The sequence below is a fragment of the Panthera onca genome, chromosome B1, assembly GCF_046562875.1.
Source record: "Panthera onca isolate mPanOnc1 chromosome B1, mPanOnc1 haplotype 2, whole genome shotgun sequence".
NCBI lineage: Eukaryota > Metazoa > Chordata > Mammalia > Carnivora > Felidae > Panthera > Panthera onca.
In genome coordinates, this window is record NC_138342.1 from 100,562,850 (window position 1) to 100,587,024 (window position 24,175).

Here is a 24,175-nt window from a genome sequence, read left to right on the forward strand (position 1 = left end):
TATCTCTGGAAGATGGGATCACAGATCATTTTGTTCTCTGTGCTTTTTCGTATTTTCCAAATTTTCTCAATGAAAATGCACTAGAAGTTGGGAAGAAGGTTTTTTGAAAACAAGTAAGTTTAAAAATAAGCAAGAGATAACTTAGCCCCAAATTAATTATTATTTAACTGTTTCTAACATCAGATCATAAGCAACAGACACATAACTATGAAGGGGTATAATGGCTTATAATACTGCTTTTCAAACTACTTTTCATGGAGTTCTATGATTCCTCAGGGGCTGATATGAAATGGAAGAGATGGATGCAGGAATGACCCCTGCTAGAGAAGCCCCTACTAGAGAGGGTCAGTTTTTATGTTCATATATAAATATGTCCTGTTAGAAGACATATTTACTTTTTTTTTTTTTTTTTTTCTTTTCTGCTCTGGTGAGAGCTGTGTCAAAAAGTCACCTTGGGAGACCCGTGTTCAAATTGGTGGAGTAGGCAATGCCAAGCCTCCAGAAACATTTAAAAATAGGCAGAAACTATTTGAAACGAGTTTGTCAGAACTCTGGGAAATAGTCAGGGGTTTACAACAACCAAGCACATGTTTAATCAAAATATATGAAGAATACAAAGCCAGAATTAAAGGGAGAAATAGATGGTTCTACAATACTAGTTAGAAATTTCCATATCCCGGGGCACCTGGGTGGCTCAGTCGGTTAAGCGTCTGACTTCAGCTCAGGTCACGATCTCACACTCCGTGAGTTCGAGCCCCGCGTCGGGCTCTGGGCTGATGGCTCAGAGCCTGGAGCCTGCTTCCGATTCTGTGTCTCCCTCTCTCTCTGCCCCTCCCCCGTTCATGCTCTGTCTCTCTCTGTCTCAAAAATAAATAAACGTTAAAAAAAAAATTAAAAAAAAAAGAAATTTCCATATCCCACTTTCAATAATGGGTAAAAGATCTAGACAGATGATCAGTATGAAAATAGGGGTCTTGGGGCACCTGGGTGGCTCAGTCAGTTGAGTGTCTGACTCTTGATTTTGGCTCAGGTCAAGATTCCAGTGTCATGGGATCCAGCCCTGTGTTGGGCTCCGTGCTAAGCATGGGGCCTCCTTGAGATTCTCAATCTCTCTCTCTCTCTCTCTCTCTCTCTCTCTCTCTCTCCCTCCCCCCCCCCACCCCTCTCCCCTGCTCTCTCTCTCTTTTTTTAAAAAAATTTTTTTTTTTTTTAACGTTTATTTATTTTTGAGACAGAGAGAGACAGAGCATGAACGGGGGAGGGGCAGAGAGAGAGGGAGACACAGAATCCGAAGCAGGCTCCAGGCTCTGAGCCATCAACCCAGAGCCCGACGCGGGGCTCGAACTCACGGACCGCGAGATCGTGACCTGAGCTGAAGTCGGACGCTTAACTGACTGAGCCACCCAGGCGCCCCTCTCTCTCTCTCTTTTAATAAAAATTTAAAAAAAATAGACGTTTTGAGCAACTCTATAAATCAATTAGACCTAATAGACATATACGGGATACTCCACTCAACAGCTATAGAATATACTACATCAGTTCTAACCCAGGCAGAGTAGAATACTGTATCAACTTTAGAAACTGGGAAGAATAAAGTTCATGAAGTTTTCAACACTGCCAACTCACAAAGTAATCCTACACAAATTCCAGCTCAAAATAAATGCAGAGGCTGTTGGCTCTTTTAATAATGCCCAGTTTCATTATTCTGCTCTTCCTAAGCTAGCAACTTGGAGCCCTCATAGAATGTGCTAGTTAGGCCCTTTATATTGCAAATCCCAGAAAGTCACTAAATGTAACTCCAGGGCTATTTTAATACTGTCATGCATCCAAGGATCCAAACCCAGGACTCTTACTCTACCTAATATCATATAGGGCACACTTAGAATGGCACATTCCCTCACTTCTTTCAGTTATTGCTCAAACATCACCTATTCAGGTTATGGTCCTTGAACACCCTATTTAAAATTGTACCCACCATCTCACCCCTGGCACTCCTCCTCATCCCTCTTCCTGACTTTTTTTCTCCATAGCATTTATACCATCTAATATACCACATATTTTACTTCTTGTATATTATCTGTATCCCCTTCATGAAGACAGGGATTTTTGGGTTTTGTTGTTGTTGTTCACTGTTGTATCTCTAACAGCTAGATAAGCACCTACATATAATAAATGCTCAATAAATATTTGCTGAATGATATTTTGGAAGAAAATTTGCCTACATAATCACATCAAATTAAATTGAATCTGGATTCCAGAACCTCTAGACTCTAAAACCAGACTGCTTAGGTTCAAATCCTGGTATAGCCACTTACTGGCTATTAACCTTAGCCAAGTTATATAACCATTCTTTGCCTCAGTTTCTTCTTTTATAAGATGAGTATAGTAACACTAGCTCTTATTGTATAGAATTGTGAGGATTAATGTGAACTGATTTTTATAAAGCACTTTGAACAACATCTAGCATATTCTAAACACCATATGTGTTGACTTGTGGTAGTAAGAGTTGCATTGAACTGCATCTGAATGTATTCTGTGAATAAAACAATTGTTTAGATTTTACAGTTTCTTCTTTGTATTTTGGAGCAAATTTGTATTGTGAAGATTTTGTAGGCCCTGGGAACTAGCATTTTCATGTATGGTTACAAATGAAAATAAGAATGAAAAGAATCTCAAGTGTGTGTTAGGCCTCTTTGAATTCAGGAAGGCCTATATAACCAGTCATCTTGGCAAAAAATAGACCAATAGAAAATATAATCTAAGATGTTGCATGTTTCTATGAGAATCTACACTACTTCTTTATAACATGTATCACAGTTGTTTTTACTTGTTCAATGTCAGTATTCTACTTCTAGGTTCTAAGCTTCTAAGCTAGATTCAAAGCTCCATGGGAACAAAATAGATTTCTCTTGTTCACCACTGAAACGCATGTCATATTTGTCACATAGTAGGTGCGTAGTTCATATTTGGTTAAAGAAGTATGTATTCTTGGCCACCCAGGATCCAACGATGCTGTGGTGAACAAGTTATACTTTCATCCACCAGAAGCAAGAATTCATCATTTCTACCTCTAAAAACCTACTGTTTCACACTCTTTTCTTCTATCCAGTTTTTTATCGGAACTCGATCATGACCCTTTTTGCCTCATGGTCTCTGTTGTCTGCCTTTTCTTCTGTGCCTTTGAACTTTTGCCCATCATTACTAGCTGATGACTTTTTCCACATATTGAAGTCAGGTTTCCAAGAGAGACTCTAACTCGTTTAATTAATTAGTATTATTGATCTTGGACAAAATTCTCATATTATAGGCTGCTCTCAAGTATTATAGATTGACTGTCCTTGCATCAGCTAGCCTAATAAATGACCAGGGTACTGGTGACCTGGTTCAGAATAAGGTTATCTGGATATAAGGAATAACTAGAACTGGTTCCCTCTGTAGAGCTTCCATATATAAGTTCTCAGAACACAGGATGGTGAAGGCTGGCTTGCTGAGGCTGATTCTTTTTAGCAGGTCCCATTTATTTATTCAACTACAATTGTTGAAGTTTACTTTGTGTTAAAAGGGTGTGGTGGAGTATAGATGTAACTCTCTATCCTAGCCCTCCCAAACCTCACAGACTAGAAGAGACAGTCAAACAAATTTAATACAGAATAATGATATTGGTGAGCACATTGTGCTATGGAATCACAGAACCAACAGCCAGTGGGGATTGGGAACGTGAAATAAGCTCCGTCTTCACTCAGGTTTTTCTGTTCTAAGGATGTGTTGAAGAGAAGTCCTGTGTCATATTTATGTCCTTTGATACCCTTGCTAATCTTGATATATTGTATAAAAAATTATCTAAAGCAAACCAAGAAATGGCATTAAGCATAAACTCCTTCACTAAAAGGACTTTTGGGTTTTTTTGTTGTTTTAATTTTATTTTATGATCTCTACACCCCACATAGGACTCAAACTCAAGACCCCAAGATCAAGAGTTGCATGCTCTTCTGACTGAGCCAGCCAGGCTCAGCCAGGCCCTGGATTTTTGTTTGTTTTTGAGTGAAGAAACAGAGTCTTTGGCTCTCAGATATTTTCTCCAGTGAATGTAATGAGTGTATAAGAATTGTTTGAAAATAACCAGTTATACCCCTGTAGTCTGAGTGATGTGGCCTTAAACTGGACTGAGATCTGGGGAGAACTTCCTCCTCCTCCTCCAGATTTCAAATTCCTGTTTTTCTTCTCCCTTAACAGCAGCCCTCACCAGCAATTATTGGACAGGTATTTAAGCCCCCCCACCACCTCCCGCTTTTTTTTAATTTGAGTATAGATGACACACAGTGCTATATTAGCTTCAGGTATACACCTTGGTGACTTGACAAATTTATACATCATGCTAAATTCCCTTTTTTTCTTTCTGGTAATCTAGATATTGTAGAAGGGAGTGCTTCTGGTAATACTTTATTTTGATAGAATTCTTAGTGGGGGTAGATATTCTATGATGAGAACCTCCCTGGAACACTAATTTTTTTGGGTGACTATTAATTTGTTCCATGTCCCCTAACTTTCTTCATCTTCTGCCACTGCCTTGCTTACTCTTTTTTTCCCAGTCAATCCTCCAGGAATATCTGCTTTACCCAATAGGCTGAACGTAGGTCACTGGGCCTGAAGGTCATAGATATATATGATCTTGCATATTAGCATACACTGAATATAAAAGTATAACTCTACCCCTACAAGATGATGATGATATTCTAGGTGTTCTGATTCAGACCGAAGATGAACCTGAACATTTGAATTCATTCGATGAAGCTCTTAATGACCTAAATATCTCTACTGATGGGTGTTCATCATTGACCATTTGATGCCTGCTGCATAGTACTTTTTAAAAATTGTTTTTTGTTGAATAAAGAAAAGCAGGTGTAAGGGATTGTTCAAGTGGACAGGTCTTTGTTATTACTTTAGTTTGGAAGCTGTAACTGAGGAAGCCCTTAATAATTATTGTTTTAAACTGCAGAATATGTTAAATCTTTCTGGATTACCCTTTGGACACTGAAATGTAAAGACCCTGAATTGGAAGTCTTTCAAAGACTTTGTGTCATTGACCAGTAGATGGCAGTCTTATACTATAGTTCAGAGAAAGCAAGTAGTTGCAGAAGGTAAAGAAACATTTAGTTTGAAGTATTCATCCACAGTGAACTTCCTCCCTTTCTGATCCCCATAAAACCCCCTCCCATTCACATTCTACCCCAGACAACTATATTACTCACCTAGTCACTTCTCTTCAGGCTCCCAGGGATCTCTTGCTGCCAGTCTCTATTTGCTCACAGGAAATATCTTTTATACTTATTCATAGTCAGCTCATAGGAACAGGACCAGCTACATAATTTGCAGGACCCAATTTAATATGAAAATGTGAGCTTCTTGTTCAAAATTTATTGAGAATTTTAACACAGTAACAGCAGCACGTTAAACCAAACACAAGGCCCTTCTGAGCCCGCACGTGCACCTGCATGAAGCTAGCCATGCTTTTATGAGCTTAAGAGATATCTCCCTCTGCTCAGCCCACTCTCTGTTATTGCAGTGCCTTCTGATGACACATACCAGAGGGCTATTTAAAGAATCACTGAATGTTATTCAGATTTCATAGAATCTTAGTACTGTGAGAGAATTATTAAAGATCATCTAGTCCAATTGCCTTATTTTGAAGATGATTGGGCACCTGGCTGGTGTAGTGGGTAGATAGAGCATGTGACTCTTGATCTAGGGGTCATGATTGGACACAGAGCCTACAAAAAAAAAAAAAAAAGATGATTGAACTCAATTCTGAAGAAATGAAGTGGCTCACCCACAGTCCCTAGCTAGTTCTATCATAGACCGGACTAGAACTAAGAGTTCTCATCTGCCAGGCCAAGGCTTACTCTACCACATAGGCTTAGTGAGGGATATTTTGAGAAAAGAGTTTTCCTGTCTGTTCAATCAAGACTACTTTGTTCTGTTTTCTCTGTAAGAGAAGGGTACATGTTCTTACCTATGTTCTTATGTTATTACTTACTTTACTGAAATATCAGCTATATGCTAGGCACCATGTTAGATGGTTTACATATTTATCACACCTCAATTAAAAACAATTGCAGAAAATCATTACTATTTTCCCCATTTTTTAAGTAAGAAAAATTAAGGATCTGAATTTGACTTTTAGTAAGTGGGAAGACAAGAGTTTAAGCAAGTTTGTATGATTCCAAAACCCATTTTATTTTTACCACATCATTTCTGAGTTCTAGGAATGCTGAGTCAGCTTGTATTTCCTGAACATTGCTTCTATTTTTGGTCAGCTCTATAGAAGATTTGGGGGACTCATACTAGGTTTTCTGTGTTCTTCAGCTTTACCAAGCTTGCTCCTGTTTTAGGGCCTTTGCTGAAGGGTATTTTTTCCACTTGGAATTATTTCTCCCAGACAATCCATGAAAACAGGAATGCATGTCAGCTAAATAGGGGATCTGATTGTAGGCCACTGAGGATACAGGCTTTTTCTCTGAATGAAATGGGAGACCTTTCAGTGTTTTGTCAGAGTGACATGATCTGATTTAGATTTTAAAGGATCCTTCTGGCTGCTGTGTTGAAAAACACAGGGTAAGGAAGGGAAGGTAGATATTGGGAGGCTTTTTAAGGGAGTTATATTAATCCAAGGGAAAGATAATGGTGATTCAGTGGAAGTGACGGGAAGGGGTGGGTTTCTGGAGTTATATATGTATTTAAGTATTATATTTCTAACTTCTTTATGGAAAATTTCAAATACATACAAAAGTGGGAACAAATAAGATTAGAGAGATAAAAGTACTTTGAACATTTATTTTTTTAAAAAGTGAAAATCTAAGTAATTGCTATTTTCTTTTTATTTATTTATTTTTAATTTTTTAAAATGTTTTTATTTATTTTTGACACAGAGAGAGACACAGAGCATGAGTGGCGGATGGGCAGAGAGAGAGGGAGACACAGTATTTGAAGCAGGCTCCAGGCTCCGAGCTATTAGCACAGAGCCTGACGTGGGGCTCAAACTCTCGGACCGCGAGATCATAACCTGAGCTAAAGTTGGACGCTCAACCGACTGAGCCACCCAGGCACCCCAATAATTGCTATTTTCTATGTGAAGTTTTTCATGCAGTTATAAAATTAACAGTGGATTTAAGTTCTTATTTTTGCAAATGATTACATATACCCTAATCTATTTCTTTTCATCCCGTACTCAAATGGTTTTCTTCCCTCACTATAATGTATCTGCCATATGTATATATCATTTAGAACAGTGCCTGACACGTAGTAAGAATTATATAAATGTTAGCTGCTATTTTCATCATTGTGAAAAAGAATTAATCAAAACAAAAGTCCATAGTTAAATACTGAAAAAGTTGATTCCCCTCTCCACCCCCTAATACACACTTTCTTAAAATATAATTGCTTGAAGTGTATAAAATAGTACATCATGTGAGAATACGAGGAAAAGAAAACTTTTTGGGCCCTAGCCAGTTGTCAGAATCAATGTTTATGAAAAAAAAAAAAGGGAGGAGGAGGTGGCAGTTGAAGGTGACACTTTTGGTGTCTGACGGCCCAGGTGTTCTCAAAGACTGGTTAGTAGACCTGCTGCAGCAGAACTACTGGGAGCTTTCCAAGATCTCTGGTTCTGTTTTCAGAGATTCTATCCAGTAGGTTAACAGTAGAGATGAAGAATGCAAAAAATTTGGGGGTTCCTGGGTGGCTCAACTGGTTCAGCATCCAACTCTTGATTTCAGCTCAGGTCATGGTCTCATGGTTTGGGAGTTCAAGCCCCAGTTTGGGCTCTGCGCTGGCAGCATGAAGCCTGCTTGGGATTTTCTCTCTCTCTCCCTCTCTCTTTCTGCCCCTCCCCTGCTCAAGCTCTCTCTCTCTCAAAATAAATAAATCAACATTTAAAAAAATGCAAAAAATTTTTAGTTTCTCTGGTGATTCTGATTCTTAGCCAGATCTGAAAATCACTAGTGTAGAAAAATATAGTTCTTTGACTTAGTATTTCATTTATTTCCTATCATATTGTTCTGAGTGATATCAATGGGGAAATATACATATCTACACCAAGAGAAGGGAACTAGGAGGATATCTATCAAAATCAGAATGGTGATAATCTCTGGATTGTAGGTTTATGGAAATATTTATTTTGCAATTGCTTTTCTTATTTCTGACTTCTAATTGAATGTATATTATTTTTGTAATAATAGATGTTTCTAAAGAAAATATTTACAACCAGTGAAAGATTTGTTTTCATTGAGTCATAATTGGCATGTAATATCCTATTATTTTAAGGTATACATCATAGTGATGCCGTATTTTTTATACATTATGAAATGATCCCCATAATAAGTCTAGTTACTGACACCATACAAAGTATTACAGTAGTATTGACTATATTCCCTTTTCTGTATATTACATTCTTATGAAATTTATTTTATAACTTGAATTTATACCTCTTAATTCTCTTTACCTACTTTGCCCACCCCTCAATACCTTCCCATTCTGGTAACCAACAGTTTATTTCCTGTATCCATGACTGTTTCTGTTTGTTTTATATGTTTGTTTGTTTAATTTCTTAAATTGTACATTTGTGTAAAAGCATATAGTATTTGTCTTCCTCTGTCTGACTTACTTCGTTTAGCACACTGCCCTCCAGGTCCATCCATGTCACAAATGACAAGATTTCATTCTTTTTTATGGCTGAGTAATATTTCAGTGTGTGTGTGTGTGTGTGTGTGTGTGTGTGTGTGTGTGTATGAGTGTGTGTGTGTGTATGAGTGTGTGTGTGTGTATGTGTGTGTGTGTGTGTGTGTGTGTACATCACATTTTCTTTATCTACTCATCTATTAATAGACAGGTTATTTGGTTGTTTCCATATCTTGGTAATTGTAAATAATGCTGCATTTAACATGGAAGTGTATGTATCCCTTCAAATTGGTGTTTTTGTTTTCTTTGGATAAATACCATGAAGTAGAATTATTGGATCATATGGTAGTTCTGTTTTAATTTTTTAGGGGAACCTCCAGGCTGTTTTCTACAGTAGCTGCACCAATTTACATTCCCACCAACAATGTATGAGGGTTCCCTTTTCTCTACATCTTTGCTAACACTTATTTTTTGTCTTTTTAATAATAACCGATCTGACAGTTGTGAAGTAAAATTGTGGTTTTGGTTTGCATTTCCCTGATGTTGAGCATCTTTTCATATGACTATTGGCCATCTGTAAGTCTTCCCTGGAAAAATATCTATTTAAGTTCTCTTCCCATTTTTAAATCAGGTTATTTGGGTTTTTTTTGATATTAGGTTTGGCAAATTCTATATATTTTGAATATTAACCCCTTATCAGATGTCTGATTTGCAGGTTATCTCCTCCCATTCAACAGGTTGCCTTTTCATTTTGTTGGTTTTCTTCTCTCTGCTTTTTACTGTGATGTAATCCCATTTATTTATTTTAGCTTTTGTTACTTTTGCCTGAGGAGACTAGTCAAAAAAATATATATATTTCTAAGACTGATGTCAAAGGGTTTATGCCTATATTTTCTTCTAGGAGTTTTATGGCTTCAGGTCTTGCATTCAAGTCTTGAAAACATGGTGTGAGATAGTGGTCCAGTTTCATTCTTTTGCACGTAGCTATCCGGTTTTCCCAACAGCATTTATTGATGAGACTATCTTTTCCCTGTTGTGTATTCTTGCCTTCTTTGTCATAGATTACTTGACAATGTAAGCATCGGTTTATTTCTGAGCTCTCTATTCTATTCCATTAATCTATGTGTCTGTTTTTGTGGCAGCACCATATTGTTTTGGTTACTACAGCTTTGTAGTATAATTTGAAATCAGGGAGTATGATACCTCCAGCTTTGTTCTCCTTTCTCAAGATTGCTTTGGCTATTTGGAGTCTTTGTGGTTTCAAACAAATTTTAGGATATTTTGTTTTAGTTGTATGAAAAACGCAAAGGCATTTTTCATGGGGATTGCTTTGAATTTATAGATTTCTTTGGCTAATACCAACATTTAAACAATATTAATTCTTCTAGTCTTTGAGCACTGTATGTCTTTTCATTTGTTTGTGTCTGCTTCAATTTCTTTCATCAGTGTCTTACACTTTTCAGAGTACAGGTCTTTCACCTATTTGGTTAAATTTATTCCTAGGTATTTTATTCTTTTTGATGCAGTTGTAAATGGGATTATTTTCTTTATTTCTCTTTTCCGGTAGCTTGTTATTAGTGTATAGAAATGCAAACGATTTCTGTATGTTAATTTTGTATTCTACAAGTATACTAAATTGGTTTATTACCTCCAATAGTGTTTAGGATTTTCTGTATATAGTATCATGTCATCTGTAAAGAGTGATAGTTTTACTTCTTTCTTTACATTTATTTATGTATTTATGTATTTATTATCATTTTTGAGAGAGAGAGAGAGAGAGAGAGACAGAGCATGACTTGGGGATGAGCAAAGAGAGATGGAGACACAGAATCTGAAGCAGGCTCAAGGCTCCGAGCTGTCAGCACAGAGCCTGATGAGGGGCTCAAACCCACAAACTGCAAGATCACGACCTGAGCCGAAGTCAGATGCTTAACTGACTGAGCCACTCAGGTGCCCCTTTTTCTTTCAAATTTAGATGCCTTTTGTTTCTTTTTCTGGCCTAATTGCAGTGGCTAGGATTTTCAATACTATGTTGTATAAAAGTTGCAAGAGTAGGCATCCTTGTTTTTTTCCTGATCTTAGAGAAAAAGCGTTCAGCTTTTCTCTTTTGAGTATAATGTTAGCTGTGGGTTTGTCATATTTGGCCTTTGTCATTTTGAGATACATTTCTTCTATACCCACTTCAAGACTTTTTATCATAAATGGGTACTGAATTTTGTCAAATGCTCTTTCTGCATCTATTGAGATGATCATAGGATTTTTATGCTTTGTTTTGTTAATGTGATGTATCACGTTGATTGATATATAGAAGTTGAACCATTCTTATATCCCTGAAATAAATCCCAGTTGATTGTGGTATATGATCCTTTTAATGTATTGTTGAATTTAGTTTGTCAGTGTTTTGTTGAGGATTTTTGCGTATGTGTCATTCAGGAATATGGACCTGTAATTTTCTTCTTTTGTGGTGTCTGGTTCCAGTATTGAATAATATTACCCTTGTAAAATTAGTTTGGAAGCATTCCTTCATCTTCAGGTGTTTGGAATAATTTGAGAAGAAGAGGTATTAACTCTTTTTTAAATATTTGATAGAACTCATCTGTAACAGTTTTTGCTCCTGGACTTTTGTTTATTGGGAGTTTTTAAATTACTGATTCAATTTCATTACTTGTAAACAGTCCATTCAGGTTTTCTATTTCTTTGTGATTTGGTCTTGGAAGGTTCTGTGTTTCAAGGAATTTATCCATTTCTTCTAGGTTTTCCATTTTGTTGATTTATAATTGTTCATAGTATTCTCTTGGGATCCTTTAGATTTCCATGGTGTCAGTTGTAACTTCTCTTTCATTTGATTTTATTTGGGTCCTGTGTCGTTTTTCTTGATGGAACTAACAAAAGGTTTATTGATTTTACTTATTTTTTCAAAGAATCAGCTTTTAGTTTCATTGCTTTTCTTTTTTTTTTTTTTTTTTAGTCTCTATTTCATTTATTTCTACTCTGATCTTTATTATTTCCTTCTTCCTACTAACTTTGGGCTTTATTATTTTTATTTTTATTTTTTTTTAGTTTATTTAGGTTGTAAAGTTAGATTGTTTATATGGGATTTTTTGTTTGTTTCTCGAGGTAGGCCTGTATCATTATGAACTTCCTTCTTAGAACTGTTTTTGCTGTATCCCATGAATTTTGAAGCCTTGTGTTTCCATTTTCAAGGTATTTTTTTAGTTCCTTTTTAATTTCTTTATTGACCCATTGATTGTTTAGTAGCATGTTGTTTAGTCTACACATGTTTGTGGTTTTTCTAGTTTTCTTCTTGTAATTGATTTCTAGTTTCATGTTATGGCCAGAAAAGATGCTTGATATGATTTTTATCTTCTTGATTTTATTGAGACTTGTTTTGTGGTCTAACATGTGGTTGATCATGGAGAGTATTCCATGTATACTTGAAAATAATGTGTATTCTGTAGCTTTTAGATAAAATGTTATATATATGTATCTGTAAAGTCCATCTAGTCTAGTGTGTTGTTTTAGGCCACTGTTTCCCTACTGATTTTTTGTTTTTTGTTTTTTGTTTTGGCCTGGACCATCTATCTTTTGATGTAAGTGGGGTGTTAAAGTCCCCTACTGTTATTGTATTACTGTTAATTTCTCTATGTCTGTTAATATTTGCTTTATATATTTAGGTGCTCCAATGTTGGATGAATTAATATTTACAAATTAATTGATTCATGGATTGACCCCTTTGTCATTATGTAATGTCCTTTTTAGTCTTTTGTGGCAGTCTTTGTTTTAAAGTCTATTTGATATGAGTATTGCTACTCTAACTTACTTTTCATTTCCATTCGTATGTAAAATATTTTTCCATCTCTTCACTTTCCGCCTGTGTGTGTCTTTAGATAGAGCGTTTCTTGAGGCACCTGGGTGGCTCAGTCAGTCAAGCATCCAACTTTGGTTCATGTCATGATCTCAGGGTTTGTCAGTTTAAGCCCCGCATTCAGCTATCTACTATCAGCACAGAGCCTGCTTTGGATCTTCTGTCCCCCTCTCTCTCTGTTCCTCCTCCGCTCATTCTCTGTCTCTCTCTCTCTCAAAAATAAATAAACATTAAAAAAATAGAGTCTCTTATAGGCATCATATAGATGGTCTTCTATTTTTATCCATTCAGCAAATCTGTGTCTTTTTATTGGAGCATTTAGTCCATTTATATTTAAAGTAATTATTGATAGGTATGTACTTATTGCCATTTTGTTAATTGTTTTCTGGTTGTTTTTGTAGTTTTTCTGTTGTTTTTTTTTTCTTCCGTTCTTTGTCTTTTCCCCTGTGGTTTGATGATTTTCTTTAGTGTTATGTTTGGGTTCTTTTCTCTTTATTTTTTGTGTATCTATTATAGATTTTAGGCTTGTGGTTACCATGAGGTTTTTCCATATTGATCTATTTATATAGCAGTCTATTTTAAGCTGATAGTCACTTAAGTTTGAATGCATTTGAAAGCACTACATTTTAACCCCCTCCCCACGTTTTGTTTTTATGTCATATTTTATATCTTTTTATTTTGTGTATTTTAAAACTATTTATGTAGTTATAGGTGTTTTTACTATTTTTGTTTTTTAACCATCATACTAACTTTTAAGTAGCAAATGCACTTCCTTGATCATATATTTGCTTTACAATGGAGATTTTTTCTTTCATATATTTTATTTCTAGTTGTGGACTTTTCTTTTCCACTTGAAGAAGATCCTTTAACAGTTCCTGTACAGCTGGTTTAGTGATGATCTCCTTTAGTTTTTGCTTCTCTGGGAAACTATATCTCTCATTTAATTCTAAATGATAACCTTGCAGGGTAGAGTATTCTTGGTTATACATTTTTCCCTTTCAGCATTTTAAATATATCCTGCCACTCCCTTTTGGCCTGCAAAGTTTCTGCTGAAAAATCACAACCAGTGTAAGATTTTAAAGACCCCAATCCAGTCTGTGTTTTCAGTTTACCAAATGTGGGGGTGGGGGGAAGTATAGTCTATCAATGCATATGTTGCATAACTTTATTTATTTAATTATTTTTTAATCTTTATTTAAAAATTTTTTTTAAGTTTTATTTATTTATTTTGAGAGAGAGAGACCGAGAGACAGAGAGAGAGAGAGAGCAGGGGAGGGACAGAGAGAGGGAGAGGGAGAGTGAGAGAATCCCAAGCAGGCTCCACACTGTCAGCATAGAGCCAGATGTGGGGCTTGCTGTGGGGCTTGGACTCACGAGCCTTAAAATCATGACCCTGGCTGAAACCTAGAGTTGGATACTTAACTAACTAAGCCACCCAGGTGCCCCTCCTTTTTGTTCTTTTTTCTTTTTCTTTCTTTTTTTTTTTTTTTTTTAAAGGAAAAGCTACCTACAAAGCAATGTGGGAACAAAGTTTATTCATCTGTTTTAAAACATGTCACAAATTCTTTTCCAACAGGAATACAGCAATAAATGTACATCTTAGAGAATGTAAAACAAATTAAATCCTAATTAGCTTTTACTTCTTTTGCCTTGGCAAGACTAGAAATATAAGTCGCTGGTTATGTTTACAAAAGGACTAATCAGGGAGAGAAAAACAGTTTTAATACAATATAGATTTTCTATTCAATTTGTGTTCTGGGCTGTGCTCCAAAAACGAAGCTCATTCCTTTTTGAAGATCCTCTTGGCTTCTACTCCTTCATATGTGTAAGTCTGAAAGGTGTTAACAAACATAGAAGAATTTGCCATTAAGATTTAAGGCTAAATTAAGAAAAGTATTAGTATTATTATAGCTTTGAAATGATTATAATATTTTTTTTTCTTAGTCTTGATAGCAACATTTTATACAGGGACAGGATATGCCCACTTTAAAACACATTTTTTGGTTATCAATAGGCAATGATATATTTGGCATATATATAAGCTCTCTTCAATAAATAGGCATCAGAAAATATGTATCTTTTTAAAATAAGATTTATGAGAAAAGTATTAGTTTATTTATTGAAGCTATAACTCAGGAATCACAAAATAAAATTATTGTTATGTAATTATTTTTGTCTTTTAAGAAATAGCTGTAATATTTTTACAACTCACCTGGACCAGTTCACCACCTACAATTTCTCGGATAGCATTCAGTTCACATCCATTGTCTACCCGTTTGAATTTTCCAACAAGTTTATTTCCCTCTAGGCTCCAAGCACCCTACATATGTAAAATAACAATAATAATAATAATAATAATAATAATAATAAGTAAAATAATAATAGTAACCACAACAAATAATAATAATGATAATATTTTTTAGGGTCTTAAGTATGTCAAACACTGTTCTGAGGTGGGGTTTTTGGGGAGTTTATTGTTTATTTTTAAATGTTTATTTATTTTTGGGAGAGAGAGAGAGGCAGAGAATCCCAAACAGGCCGTGTGCTGTCAACACAGAGCCCTTCACGGGGCTCAAACTCATAAACAGATCATGACCTGAGCCTAAGAGTTGGATGCTTACCCTACTGAGACACCCAGGTGCCCTCTGTTCTGAATTTATAGATCTACTTTTTCAATCTTTACAATAACGTTGTGAAGTAGATATTATTATCTCCATTTTATGGTTGAGAAAACTGAGGCATAGTACTTCACCTAAAGTCACAGAGCCAGGATTCAGCCTAGGTTTTGGGGCTCTAGAGTATGTGTTGGTAACCATTATGCTTGTCTCACTCAATTGTTTCCAAATGCTAAACTTTAAGGTAGATGAACAGCATTTTTCTCAATGTTTCATGTTACGACGAGTGTTCTAAATTTAGTCATAGTTCAAGTTAGTTTCATGGAGAACCTAACAACCCTGTGTTTGTTTTAATTTTATAATTGTTGTAATAATTTTAAAATGGTCATAGGGGTGCCTGGCTGGCTCAGTCAGTGGAGCATCCAACTCTTGATCTTGGGTTGTGGGTTCCAGCCCCAAGCTGGGTGTAGAGATTGTTTGATAATAAAACCTTTAAAAAATAAATAATAAATAAAAATGACCATAAGTGATAAGATATTTCACAGTTTGTCATTACCAGCATATAACTTAACTACAAAATCCTGAGGACAAAAATGTTTTTAAAAAATCAGTTGAAAGTATGACTTTCTAAAATTTTTTATCTTAAACATTAAAAGGTATATTCCCAATGACCTACAATGTACCATTAGACTTTCCCATTTTGTCACTTATCCATTAACTAATTTATTCACTTGTTTTACTATTTTGGTATATTTATTAAATTACTATTATGTTTAAGTTAGAGAAATATGAAAGTTTTTATTGCTATCAGTTATATAATAAGTTGAAAACACTGAGCTATCATTTTCGTTATGAATAATAGGTCTATACTTAATCACCTGAAGGATGTTTTTCTAATTCTTATTGTTCAATCCAGACTATTTACAGATGTGTATGAAAATAAAAACATTATAGTTAAATATTCTGCCAATTTGTGCAAGATACAATGTGGATAAACTATTGGCTGCTTCAATAAATGAAGGAGACTTAATTAGACCACATCCAATGAAAGAAAACAGATTATTTTAGTATTGTGTAAAAAAATCAAGAATGCATTGCTTATAAAAAGTTTCTTACACTGAGTTCAGTTCCATCTGCTAGGCTGTAATTAAAAGTGACACCAAGCTCAAAAACAATATCAATGTTACGAAAATTGCTGGATTCTTTGACCGTGAATTTATTTCCTTCTTGTGTGATTGTCAGTTTCAGATTGTCATGAGCTGCAAGCTTCCTTTTCACCATATTAACACCTGCAAAGCAAAAGATGTTGGAGAAAAAGTCAAAATGCCATTGAAAGTGTTTATTTTAACAAGTCCTGTTTTACTTATTTGTTTATGTACGTTTTGAGGGTGGGGAAGAAAGCCTGATAGCATTGTCTTTGCACAAGAACATTCAAAATGCCTCTTGCCGAAAAAGTTCAAGCTTAGATCAAGAGTAGTGATTCAAGCTATTTTTCCAAAACTTAAGAAAAATTAAATGAAAACTAGAATTGTAGGATCTTAGAACTGAATAATTTTAATACAGTTATCAAACTTTTTGTTTCAGTGTTAAGTAAACTAAATTCCAGAAATGTCAAATGAAGGATTAAATATTTTCATATATTTATAAGGAACTTTAATTCTGCAAAAACAGTGTTTTTAAAACGTTTTTTCACTTTCCATAATAGCTTTCAAATTTTGAAGTTCATAATTCTCCTTGCTTTTTGTAGCATTTCTGACTGTCACAAAAATGAGAAAATTAGCAAATATTGCAGTCAAATTCATTAGTGTAAGAATGTGCAAATTCCATAAATTTCAACATGGAATTCTGGAACTATAAGACATAATTGATGCAGGTTTTATTTTTTGAGGAATGACACAAGTTTGTTTGCACATCTTGTACAATGTATGGACTTCCAGAGTATTGGAATAGATATTAAAGTTAGCTAAAACTCACACAGAAACCACATGGAACCATGAGATTATTCCCCCAATTTTACATGTCAGAGGAATGAGAATTAAGTCTAAGTTATTTAGAATTGTGAATTTTGATAGAACTTTTTTTTCCCATTGCTTTTCTATATGATCTTTGTTTTTCCATCCTCTAGAATTCAGTGTTTCAAAGTTTTGAGCTTTTCATTACACACTGCCCTTTTTTACTCTCTAAGCAAAAACAAACAAACAAACAAACAAAAAACAAAACAAAAAAAGTCAGTTTTCAATGGTATAAGCACAATCATTAGTTAAAGAGTGAATGAAACCTACCTGGATCTTTTTTGTTCCAGAGAACTCAAAGAATCTTTGCTTCTACTAGTGAGACAGTGTAGTCTTCCTAATATAAGAAGTGAAAATATTATTTTCCCTACTCTGAACCATCATACATTCTGGATCCTTACCACCAGAACAGGAGCCATTCCCTAAACCCTGAGGTTTAGACAGAATTAGAAACAAAAGTATCTGTGAGGAATAAAATAAGCCACTGAAGAATTAAGTCCTTACCCATTTTTTCCATGAACTTGTCATAGTTCTCATTCCGGTCTATCTTCCAAGTACCATCAAAAGCCATGATCTCCGGTTGAGTGAGCCTCTAGGCAGTCAGAGATTCAGGTCTGTCCTTAGGGGACAATTTATTCTATTTCTTATCTCAGAACCAACTTCATACTGTGATGTGGAAGTTTAAAGTTTAAAAGGTCACCTAACTACACTAATGCCAACCCATCATAGTTTATCTTTCTATAAATTTCTTGGTTCCTCTCCTGAAATTCAACTGAATTACAGTTGACCCTTGAACAACATGAGTTTGAACTATACAGAGCCACTTATATATGGATTTTTTTTTGATAAATACAGCACAGTATTTTAAATGTATTTTTAAAGTATTTTCTCTAGCTTACTAGAGAAATAAGAATTGTGTAAGAATACAGTATATAATACATGTGACATACAAAATATGTGATCGACTGTTTATGTTATCAGTAAAACTTCCAGTCAACAGTAGACTATTAATGGTTAAGTTTTTGAGGAATCAAAAGTTACACAAGGATTTCTGACTGCATGGGGCTGGTTGGTGGTCCTGACCCCCATGTTATTTAGGAGTCAACTGTAAAACATGATAAACAATGCCTACTCTGTCTTAAACTACAACTTGTGAGCACATTTATTTCAATAACTCGAATGCATACTCTTTGAAAATAGATTTTCTGCTTATAAGTTCAAAGTGCACACTGCATTGGAGGTAACACAATTCAGAACATATATCAAATAACATCTGAGAAATGAGACTATTAATGACCTATCCCTTTTTTACAATAGCAATTAACTTGTAAAGTAAGACTTTATGACCAAATTTAAATAAAAAGTTAAACTTAATATGATATTGAGACTGAAGATTTATTTATTTTACTAATATGTTCTTTCACATTGTGCTTTTGGGTTGGTAAATATCCTGGCACCTGGTACAGTGCATGACACAGAGTAAGTACTCACTAAGTTTTTGTTTTGGTCTTGAATGGTGATAGGCCACTGAGAAAAATTTTAAGAGGTAGAAATGTAGCTAGATTACATGAAAGCTTCTATAAGAGAAAGAATCAGTTTCAAACATCTGCCATGGGCAGAGAAAACAAAAGCAAGATGTTAGCTGTGCCATTAATTAAAACCATATCTTTGTTTTATTCCCCCTCATCCCCAATCCTGGTGCAATCAGAAGCTAAAACTCAGTATGTATGTAGGGCGAGGCCATGGAGGTCAGCTAAAAAGGAAAAAAGACAAGGAGGTCACCATATCTCTCCCTTCCCCCACTGTAGGCTTTCAGTCTGGAGCAGGACTGGGCTGGTAGAGGAAACCCATTAACTTACTATGAAGATCAGAGTTTTGTTTATTAACTAGCCTGAACTTATCACTTACTAAAAAGAGACTATTACTGTGAGTGAATGTGATCTGAGAACATTTTATTAACTAAAGGTCAATAGAGAAGCTACAGAGTATGTCCAAAATTTCATTCACAGTTAGAGGAAGGACATAACTAACACATTTGAACAGGAAATTGGGGAACAGAATTAAGTTTGTAATTTTGATTATATTCATTGGACACACTCTTTCAGTGGACTTGCCCACTTATTATTTGATCAAGTAAGCATGTTAAAAAGCAAACTACCTTCTACTAGCTCCATTGTTTCATTAAAAGAGAAAAAGACATCAGAACATAGAGACGGGGAGAGGAAGAGGGGTGTTGGGGGAGAGAGATTGTAGTTTTAGAATAATAGAAGTCTTTTACATTTGTAACTAGCTTTATGGAAAAAAGTTGATTACCTCAACTTTGTTTTTCTCCCTTTTGTCAAAGATACTGAAAACCTCATCATTTGGGATACTTTCAAGTTGAGAACAGTAGAAAAGTTCTAAAGCCAAGGACTAGTCTCTCAGGTAATTCACTGCTTATGGTCATTTGAGAATTTAGAAGGCCATGAATGATGGATCCAATATATCTTTCTAGGTTAGAAAAATAGATGTATCTGGTCACTGGAATAGAAATGTGGTACAGTAAAATGAAGATGTATTTTAGAAACAAAAAGACTTGGGTTTCAATACTGCCTACAAATCCCAGACTTTAGCCTCTATTACAAAGCTGTAATCATCAAGATAGCATGGTATTAACACAAAAACAGACATATAGACCAATGGAATAGAATAGAGACTCCAGAATTAGACCCACAAACGTATGGCCAACTCATCTTTGACAAAGCAGGAAAGAATATCCAATGGAAAAAAGACAGTCTCTTTAACAAATGGTGCTGGGAGAACTGGGCAGCAACATGCAGAAGAATGAAACTAGACCACTTTCTTACACCATTCACAAAAATAAACTCAAAATGGATAAAGGACCTGAATGTGCGATAGGAAACCATCAAAACCTAGAGTAGAAAGCAGGAAAACACCTCTCTGACCTCAGCCTCAGCAATTTCTTACTTGACATATCTCCAAAGGCAAGGGAATTAAAAGCAAAAATGAACTATTGGGACCTCATGAAGATAAAAAGCTTCTGCACTGCAAAGGAAACAATCAACAAAACTAAAAGGCAACCAATGTAATGGGAAAAGATATTTGCAAATGACATATTGGACAAAGGACTAGTATCCAAAATCTATAAAGAATTCACCAAACTCCACACCCGAAAAACAAATAATCCAGTGAAGAAATGGGCAGAAAACATGAATAGACACTTCTCTAAAGAAGACATCCAGATGGCCAACAGGCACATGAAAAGATGCTCAACGTCACTCCTCATCAGGGAAATACAAATCAAAACCACACTCACATACCATCTCACACCAGTCAGAATGACTAAAATGAACAAATCAGGAGACTATAGATGCTGGAGAGGATGTGGAGAAATGGGAACCCTCTTGCACTGATGGTGGGAATGCAAACTGGTGCAGCCGCTCTGGAAAACAGTGTGGAGGTTCCTCAAAAAATCAAAAATAGATCTACCCTATGACCCAGCAGTAGCACTGCTAGGAATTTACCCAAGGGACACAGGAGTGCTGATGCATAGGGGCACTTGTACCCCAATGTTTATAGCAGCACTTTCAACAATAGCCAAATTATGGAAAGAGCCTAAATGTCCATCAGCTGATGAATGGATAAAGAAATTGTGGTTTATATACACAATGGGAATACTACGTGGCATAGAGAAAGAATGAAATCTGGCCTTTTGTAGCAACGTGGATGGAACTGGGGAGTGTTATTCTAAGTGAAATAAGCCATACAGAGAAAGACAGATACCATATGTTTTCACTCTTCTGTGGATCCTGAGAAAGTTAACAGAAGACCATGGGGGAGGGGAAGGAAAAAAAAAAGGGAGGGAGGCAAACCATAAAAGACTCTTAAAAACAGAACAATCTGAGAGTTGATGGGGGGTGGGAGGGAGGGGAGGGTGGGTGATGGGTATTGAGGAGGGCATCTGTTGGGATGAGCACTGGGTGTTGCATGGAAACCAATTTGACAATAAATTTCATATTTAAAAAAAATACTGCCTAGAACACCCATTACTATATAGGACATTGGTGAAATTACTTAATCTGTTTAAGCCTCAGTTTCTTCATTTATAAAATGAAGATAATAATACCTAATACATGGGGTTGTGTGAACAAATTATATAAAACATACACCTGAGCAACTGGTAGACATCAAGTACTCAGTAAATCTTTCTCTCCTCATTCTCTGAGAAAGAAATTCCAACAGTATTAATAAACTTTTATATTTTTCCCAGGTCTCAAGCCACTTTAATTTTTTGTAAATAAAATCCTTGTCTTTCTGCTGTTTATTAGAAAGTCACCTTAAAGTTGTTTAAGTATTTAGTGACTTCACTGGTGACTAACTTGGGATTGGGTATGACTTGGATTTGCCTGTTAACGATAACATGATGCCATATAGCTCCCTCCAGGAATACATTTGTCTACTCTGTACTCTCATGGCTGAAATAAAAGTGTCTGACCCAGTTAAGAAGGTAGGCAGGAAAAAGCAAGAAGTGGCTTCTTACCGTTGTTCACCTAACAGTGCCTTCGGAACATGATCTTGTCTCCTGGCCACATTTGAGCTTTCCAGAAGGAGCAGAGTAGCATCAGGTAAGCAAATAGCACTTGGACTCAGGCCAACCTACTAACAGAATGAACATGTTAAACTTTTCAGTCTTCCATTTATCAGTGTTAGTATCCTAATTTAAAGTCAGTTAGGAGTCTCCTGTCTATAGATTGGAATCACTGGATTTTTTAAATGACTAGATCAAATTTTTAACGTTGTACTTTTCCTTCTCCAGCTTCCCAACTCTGTAGCTTCTCAATTCTTATCACTTACCTGACACCACCTAGGAAAGATTATACAGAACCTATAGACCAAGTTCCCTACAGACTTCTCCTACTGATGATATAATTGGACCCCCCAGCTGATGGCAGACCCAGTTCTTTATGTTCTTCTCTGATAATGCCAGAAGACTTAGGGTCTTGCAGCTTGGGAGAGTGGGTGGATTGGGTATGCATTGCATGTGGGTGCAGATGCTATGGAGGTAAAGCTGTGCTCTGTCTCTCTCTGGGTTTCATAGTCCACAACAGCTACTGAATGGTATGGAAGAAGAGGAAATCAGCAGAAGCTCCTGCTGATCCCTATCCCATTCCTTCAGGGGATTATGCAGACTGCATTCCTACTGTGGCTTATGAAGCCTCTACTCATATCTCCAGTCTCTTGACATTCCTTACTGTTTCCTCCAAGGTCCAAGCATACTAAACCTCTTTCAGTCTCCAGTCTCCTGGATGTGCATGCTTTCTGTTGCTTCAGGTCCCAGCTTGGCCACTGGGATAGGTCTAAGAAGCCTGTCCTGAACTACCAAGAGTGGGTCAGGTAAGCCTACTTCTCCCAAATGTAATGATCTTCTAAAGGTCTCATAAAAGTCATAACAGACAAAAACAGCTGATTCATGATAGCCAAGGAAATATTAGTATCATCATGAAGACCAGAGACATCATGAGGAAGGGCAGTACAGTGTTTCAAGCTCATCACAAAGGAATAGCTTTCTAGAGATCAGAGAAATCCTTTTATTCCATTGTATAGTAGGAGGGAACATTTTTCTAGAGTATTTAAAACATATGTATCATTTATGGAAAACAGCATTTTCAGGCCTTTTCTAATCACCTGAGGATTTCAATCCCAACTTGTGTAACTTTCACATGTCAGAGAAAAATAGTCATCTCTATCAGGCCCATATAAGAGAAGGATTTGAGGGACCTGTGGAAGGAGCAACAAGAAGTTTTAAGATTACTGTCCAATCCTGGGGCACCTGGGTGGCTCAGTCAGTTAAGCATCTGACTTCTGATTTTGGCTCAGGTCACGATCTCACTATTCGTGGGATTGAGCTCCATGTTGGGCTCTGCACTGACAGCGTGGAGCCTGCTTGGGATTCTCTCTCCCCCTCTCTCTCAGCCCTTCCTGTGCATGTGCCCACTCTCTCCAAAAAATAAATTAATTAAAAAAAGGAAAGACTTATGTCCAGCCCCAACCAGTGAATGGGGTATGAGAAAGAATTCTAATGTTTGCCTACAGAGACTACTTCATTTAACCATAATCTTCTAAATTTTAGAAATAATTAAGACCTGTTAAATTATGTCTTAGATTTTGCACTTGACACGGCTGGTTGGTTTTCTTCCAAAGACTGTAGAATTATAGCAGTGCATAGCAGGACATTTACCATATAATGGTGAGTGTGGCTTGCTGATTGTCCTTAATACCAGGACAGCCATTTTATGGGATCTACATGTGTCAGTTGAATGGTCTTGCATGAAGGATTTACAACTCCTTAATTGTCTGCCTTCTTTTTTTTTTAAGTTTGTTTATTTTGAGAGAGACAGTGTGAGCAGGGGACAGGCAGAGAGAGAGAGAGAGAGAGAGAGAGAGAGAGAGAGAGAATCCCAAGCAGGCTCTGCACTGTCAGCAAGGAGCCTGAGGCAGGACTCGAACTCACAAACTGTGAGACATGACCTGAGCTGAAATCAAGAGTTGGACATTTACCCGACTCAGCTACCCAGGCACCCCACATTTTCTGACTTATTTGTAATCTAGTTCTGTCCCCCAAATAATGAGTCTCCCTCAAGCACTTTGAATGGAAGATCATTCATCTATTATGCCCCTCATACCACAGACATTGGAAGATGGGTTTGCATTAATCTCAGCTCTCTACTTCCCCATCTAAACCATGTTTCTGCCTTTTTTTTTTTGTCTTTTCTTTTGAGTCCATTTCCTTTTGGCTATCACCTTCCAGCCTACTTCACCACAGTTATCTGTGTTTTACCCCATCTGTCGTTATCTACCATCTGTTCCCATGTAACATTGCTGTCTACCATCTACCACTGGAGATCTTGGCACCTGGCTCATCATCATCTCCTGTGTCCTGCCATCATCCTGAGTGACCTCAAAGTCCACACAGATAAGCCATTTGTCACTCTGGCCTCACGGTTCCTTAACTT

General features: G+C 36.2%; 2 protein-coding genes across 6 annotated transcripts in view; one reads left to right on the forward strand and one right to left on the reverse strand.

Moving 5' to 3' along the window:
• LOC144616142 (uncharacterized) overlaps nt 1–24,175 on the forward strand; it is a 131,389-nt gene that overhangs the window by 11,821 nt on the left and 95,393 nt on the right. The window lies entirely within an intron of this gene.
• Nucleotides 14,051–17,779, reverse strand: FABP2 (fatty acid binding protein 2). The gene is made up of 4 exons (XM_060654285.2): nt 17,667–17,779; nt 16,267–16,439; nt 14,748–14,855; nt 14,051–14,366 (listed from the first exon to the last, which is right to left on the reverse strand). Exons 1-4 carry the CDS (start codon nt 17,731–17,733, stop codon nt 14,316–14,318), a joined length of 399 nt encoding a protein of 132 aa, XP_060510268.1. The 5' UTR covers nt 17,734–17,779; the 3' UTR covers nt 14,051–14,315.